Source organism: Arvicanthis niloticus, chromosome 10 (genome assembly GCF_011762505.2).
Source record: "Arvicanthis niloticus isolate mArvNil1 chromosome 10, mArvNil1.pat.X, whole genome shotgun sequence".
NCBI lineage: Eukaryota > Metazoa > Chordata > Mammalia > Rodentia > Muridae > Arvicanthis > Arvicanthis niloticus.
The window spans coordinates 22244096-22250095 of NC_047667.1; the positions used below are offsets into that span (position 1 = coordinate 22244096).

A 6000-nucleotide genomic window follows, 5' to 3' on the forward strand; every position below is an offset into this window, starting at 1 on the left:
CAGCCTGGTCTCCAGAGTGAGTTCCAGGACAGCCAGGGCTACACAGAGAAACCCTGTCTTGAACCCCAGCCCCCCACCCCAAAAAAAGAGATGATATCGGTGCCTCCCTCCAAGTGTTGCTGTGGGGACAAAATGAGATAATACATGGGAAGTACTTGCCTGTCTGAGTAGTACTGTTGCGGTGGTGATTATAGTTTTACAAAGGAGAGACCTGGGGGGCTTCCTACCTGGTTGTAGTAATAGATCCATGTAGACAGGTGAATGTAGACAGGGCAGCCCTTGGACTTCCTTCAGGCATAGTCAAGGCAGTATATAGTTAACATTGAGCCAGGTTCTAACAGTATCAGGAATAGACAAGGAACTTTTGTCGAACATTTGTGATGCACAGCATCCTATGTGGCTTCATTTGGGGCTCGGAAAACAAACAAAAACTGGAACAGAGTCAGTCTAAGCGAATCAGTAGTTAGCTAACTGTGAACCAGCAGCCTCCACTCTCTGACCTGTGTCTCAACCTCTAAGGGCTTCAAGGGACCAAATGACAAGTTAATCATGGAGAAAAGATGCCTGGAGAGCCCCGATGGCTTATTTATAACTGTCGTACAAGCCAGGCATAGTGATATGTTCCTTTAATCCCAGCACTCGGGAGGCAGAGGCTGGTGATTGGCTCTCTGCAAGTTTGAGTCAAGCCTGGTCTCAGCCAGAGCTATATAGAGAGAGACCCTGTCTTGAAAAACTGAAACTGAAAAATAATATATCTGTATATTTAATGTAATCACAGTAGGTGCTTTTAATCGGTGTGTATTGAGCTGGGAATCAGACAGAAAGATTAGGTGTGTACCACAAAAACACCAGAGGGAGAACAAGAGAGAATCTGGATCAGAGTGTAGCTTCAGGGATGATGGGAAAGTGGAAGATGCTGTCAGGATCCTTCAACCTCTGTTTGCCTCCCATTGTAGCAGCCGCTCCAGGATGGCAATGACCCTGACCCCTATGTAAAGATTTACCTCCTTCCTGACCCTCAGAAAACCACAAAGAGGAAAACCAAAGTGGCCCGGAAAACCTGCAACCCTACCTACAATGAGATGGTTTGTGGAAAATTGGGGTATGCAGGGTAGGGCGGGGGGGGGGGGGTGTCCGCAAACCGCTTCATTGATGATCTATTTATTTGGGTTTTTGAGACTCAAACTCCATATGTAACCGAGGCTGGCCTCAAATTCCTGCTCCTCCTGCCACTGCCTCCTGAGTGCTGGGACTTGAGAGGTGTGCCACAGGACACCCGACAACCAACCCTCCCTTCTTATAAACTAGTCCTGTCGGGGCAGATCACACTTTGCTCATTTGCTGCCTCCTGCTCAGTGACGGCCTTGAGGATGGTGGTATGGACCGACTGTACTCGTTCTTTTTTTCCTTTTAATATTGGTTTTATTTGTGTATAAATGTACCCATGATTGCCAGGAGATTGAATCTGGTCCCCTGGAGTTACAGGCAGCTTCGAGCTTTGAGACAGCAAGCACTCTTAACCCCTGATTTGTTTACCCCGCCCCCATGTATTTATACCTTACCCATATCCCTTTATGATGACAGCTTTCAAACCCTTAAGGTTGCAATTCTCAAAATGGGACTTGGGCCCTAATATATGAGAAGGGGAAGCCGCTACCCTGTGTGGGGGATGATCAGAAGCTCCAATAAATATAATCCCAGCATTTAGAAGACATAGGCAGGATTGCTGTGAGTTTCAGGCTGGCTGGGACTACACATTACCCTAGGGACTGGAACGTCTCTTCCTAAATTCCCACCCCCCCCACCCCCCCACCCGTGTCTCACAGCTTGCCTCTCTCCCAATGCCCATGTTTGCAGTTGGTGTATGATGCGATCCCCAAGGGAGACCTACAGCAGCGGGAGCTCCAGCTGAGTGTGCTAAGTGAGCAAGGATTTTGGGAGAACGTGCTTCTTGGGGAGGTGCACATCCGCCTTCGGGAGCTGGACCTGGCCCAGGAGAAGACCGGCTGGTTTGCACTGGGATCTCGAGGTCTTGGAACCTAATGAACCCACTCATGGCCCAGACCTGCGGCTGCTGCCCAGAGCTGGGGGAGAAGCCTCTCCCCCACCTAACTCCTTTGCTAGGAAGGGGCAGAGCCCTGGGTGGCCTTCCCCACCCACGGTCCATGTGGACCTGACCTTGGTGAGGGGCTGGAGGAGTCAAGCGCTATCCTCTGCCCCTTCCTCTGCAGACTGTACTGGGGTTGGTTGTGCTGAACAGCCCCTGGGAAGCTGTGGGCTTGCAGCAGAGTTTTATGTTTACCTTGTGTCAAGGGAGCAATGCCTGCTTTGGGGGTGTGTGGAGTGCGGGCTCTATGAAGTAGCACTTAGAAGGGAAGGGTGGGTGGATATTTTATTTTTATTTTTAAAAAATGAAATAGTAATGTTGTCCTAACTGGGACAGGAAGCTTTGTGTGAGAAGGCAAAAGAGAAAGACGATTTGATTTTTTTTTTTTTTTTTTTTTTTTGTATGATGAAAGTTCTTATTGGACTTTTTCTCCAGGATTTTGGGGGTTTTGTTTTCTAGCTATAGGAAATATTGGGGAGGGCCCCAGTGGGTCCTCGATGAAGCCCTCCCTCTCTCAGGCAGACTGGGGAGGAGTGGGGAGGACTGACCGACTGCTGGACTGATGCCCGCTCTGGGCCATCCGATTTTGCCTCCAAAGGAGGGCATTGTGATAACTAAGTACATGTGTAAGGAAGGGCCTTCCACAGTAGGGTTCCGACAGGACCTAGATTCAGGGACCCGTGCTCTTTAGGGCAAAGTGTTTCTTCTCTTCCCCTGCTGCTTGGACTCTGCTCAAGCACCTTCCTTTCCCCTTCCCCCGTCTGTTCTCTCAGCCCTGGTGAATACACTGGGGTGCTTCTATGCCCCATCTTGTTTGGTGGGACAAAATGCTGCCAACCAATAGCTCCGGCCATGCCTGTGGGGGGGACGGGCGCATTGTGCCATTTGCTGCAGCTTCTGGGAAATGTCCCCTGAGACCGTCTACTACTTTCTCTTCCAAACCCTGTTTCTGTCACACTTTAAAAAGAACTTCATTCTGTAGGGCCACAAAGCTGTTTAGGGTGTAGACAGAGATGCTCAGTCCATAGCAGAGGGGGCTGGAAAGAGTGAGCACTGGTCGATGCAGTTGTTTCTTCTGGTTATTTTCCTGGCCAGAAGGAGGCTGGATTGGAGCAGCATCCTCTTCAGAAAACAAACAAAAGATTGTTTCAACCCCTTCTTTCCTTCCTTCCTTCCTTCCTTCCTTCCTTCCTTTTTTTCTTTTTTTTTTTTTATCTTTTTTTTTTTTTTAATCTTTTTTTTTATTTTTTTCGAGACAGGGTTTCTCTGTGTAGCCCTGGCTGTCCTGGAACTCACTCTGTAGACCAGGCTGGCCTTGAACTCAGAAATCCGCCTGCCTCTGCCTCCCAAGTGCTGGGATTATAGGCATGAGCCACCACTGCCCGGCCCCTTCCTTTTTTTCAAGACAGGGTTTCTCTGTGTAGTCCTGGCTGTCTTGGAACACACACAGATCCATCTGCCTTCTGCCTCCCAAGTGCTGGGATTAAAGGCATTTGCTGCTGCCACCTCCTGGCTCACCTTGTGTGGTGCTAGGGATCAAACCCTTTGAGTGCTAGGCAAGTGCTGCACCACCAAGCTGAGTCTCCAGCCCACCTTGCATTCTTCCTTTCTTACCAGATGAATTTAAAATCCACTCTTGAGTTTCCAAAGAGTTGTCTCCTTCTAAAAGTGACAGCTAGGGACTCAATTTAACATTTTATGTTTTTTAAGACAGGGTCTCACTATATACGGTAGGCTGGCCTTGAGCTCATAGAGATCTGTCTGCCTCTGCCTCTAGAAGAGTTAGCAAGGACACGGCAAACAGTTTCCCTGTGACCCCATTACTGGAGAGAGTAAAGCTCCATTGAAGCCACATGGAAACAAGAAAGGTTTTGTTCTTGTTGTTGTTTTGCTTTTGTTTTTGTTTATGAGAGAGGATGTCATGTAGCCCAGGTTGGCCTCGAACTCCTATGTAGATGAGGATAACCTTGAGCTCCTGATCTACTTGCCTTTCCAACTCGCAGGTGCTAAATTTACAGGCATGAGCTGCCCTGTCCTTTTTTTTTTTTTTTTTTTCTTAATTTAAAATGGCAGGCCAGTGAGGTGGCTCAGTGACTAAGGGGACTTGCCCTGTCAACTTAAGTTTGACCACTGAGACCTTCAAGATGGCAGGAGACAACCAACTTCTACAAGTTGTTTTTTGTCCTCCATATGCATTACACAACATGTGTGCACGCATACACACACACACACACACACACAGACACACACATAAATAACATAATTTTAAAATGCCAAGGATAAAGCAGCCTGCTGAAGGCAGGAGACCAGAGCTGGAAAGCAATGGAACCTTCCAGATGTTTGGACCATAGATGAGCTTCGGGCTTTTGCCTGCAGCTCATGTTACTTTGACCCTTTATGTCGCTGACTTAAAGAGGGTCCGTGTACTGTACCCACTTCCCACGCTCCTTTATCTTCCACTTTCTCTGGAACTGTATTTTTTAATAAATGAAATTTGAGAAAACAAAGCCATCATTATTAAAGATTGGTGGATGCGTGAGTGTTCAGATTAAAGCAACAGATGTGTGCTTTTGGTGCCCCAGTGTACCACAGTGGACATTTTTACAATCGTCAGCTTGTAACCAAAGCTTCTGGGCAAAAGCTCTGATTCAGCAGGCCTAAGAGGCTAGACTCAGCCACTGTTCAAGTGCACAGATTGAAGGGATAATGGTGGTGAAAGGCAGGGAGGGGAGATTTATCCACTGTGGCCATATTGGAAAGAGTATGAAGGGGTCTTGTGACCCCTACTCTCAGTTCACTTTCAAGATACTGACATGACCTCTAGGTCAAAACAGAGGAATATTTGGGGGTTGGGGGGAGGAGGAGATATACATAATAAAGTTGTCTTCCTTGAGGTGTGATCTCGTATGATCTCAGCTGGAGCCTTTGAAAGATGCTCCAGTAAATTGTCAATCCCTCCCTATTGCTCCTGCTGTCTAGACATGATAACTACCAGGTGGTCTGACCTTAGGGGCAACCTCACCATCACTGACAGCTGTTCTCATCTCGGGGGAATTTCAGCCTAGCCTTGGCTACAAGTTCTGAAAGGAAAATAAAAAACAAGTTTTTAAAAATGCTAGTTTGAAAGTGCTAGTTTGAGACATTCCCTCTGAGTTTGTAACTCGGTTAGAGAGAGATCAAAGCAAGAGACAGACAATAAAAGACTTAAGAGTTAGAAGTTTGCAAAAAATGTAGCAGTTGGCCAAGCACTGTATTTTGACTATATGTGCATTTTAGGTTAATGATTATGACTGGCAGCGTATGAGGATCATCTAGTTGTCCTAACTCTCTTCACAGAAATACATTTAAGCCAGGCGGTGGTGGCGTGGCACACGCCTTTAATCCCAGCACTTGGGAGGCAGAGGCAGGCGGATTTCTGAGTTCGAGGCCAGCCTGGTCTATCGAGTGAGTTTCAGGACAGCCAAGGCTATACAGAGAAACCCTGTCTCGAAAAAAAAAAAAAAAAGAAAAGAAAGAAATACATTTAAACGTTTCATTTCTTTTAGCCGGTAAAGACAATTGCCCTACAAGCCTGACAACCAGGACAGCCAGGGCTACACAGAGAAACCCTGTCTCAAAACAAAAACAAAAAAAGAGGCAGTGGATGAACAAAGAGACATGGCTGGTGATAAAGCCATGGTAAGTGACTGGGGATAGGTGTGGTGGATGTTTGTGGAGGAAGTGACTCCTGAGCATACCTTGAGGCTGGTTTACCACTCAGACTTGCTTCCCTGCTGCAGTGACCCGATGATCCCATGAGCTTTCTGTCTCATAAGCATTCCAGTTTGCAGGTGCTAGTCCCCACACTTCTTCCCTAAAGATCATTTTGATGTTATCCTCCTGTCTGCTATAAG

At 47.2% G+C, this 6000-nt stretch overlaps 1 protein-coding gene across 4 annotated transcripts in view; it reads left to right on the plus strand.

Moving 5' to 3' along the window:
• The window catches only part of Pik3c2b (phosphatidylinositol-4-phosphate 3-kinase catalytic subunit type 2 beta), a 65044-nt gene extending 60430 nt beyond the window's left edge, over window positions 1-4614 (plus strand). For all 4 annotated transcript variants that reach the window (XM_034513159.2, XM_076941175.1, XM_076941176.1 and 1 more), the window contains 2 exons: window positions 957-1085; window positions 1858-4614. In XM_034513159.2, the coding sequence (XP_034369050.1) occupies window positions 957-1085; window positions 1858-2043 (315 nt within the window). In that variant the 3' untranslated portion in view covers window positions 2044-4614. The remainder of the gene's footprint in view (window positions 1-956; window positions 1086-1857) is intronic.
• Window positions 4615-6000: the final 1386 nt, after the last annotated feature.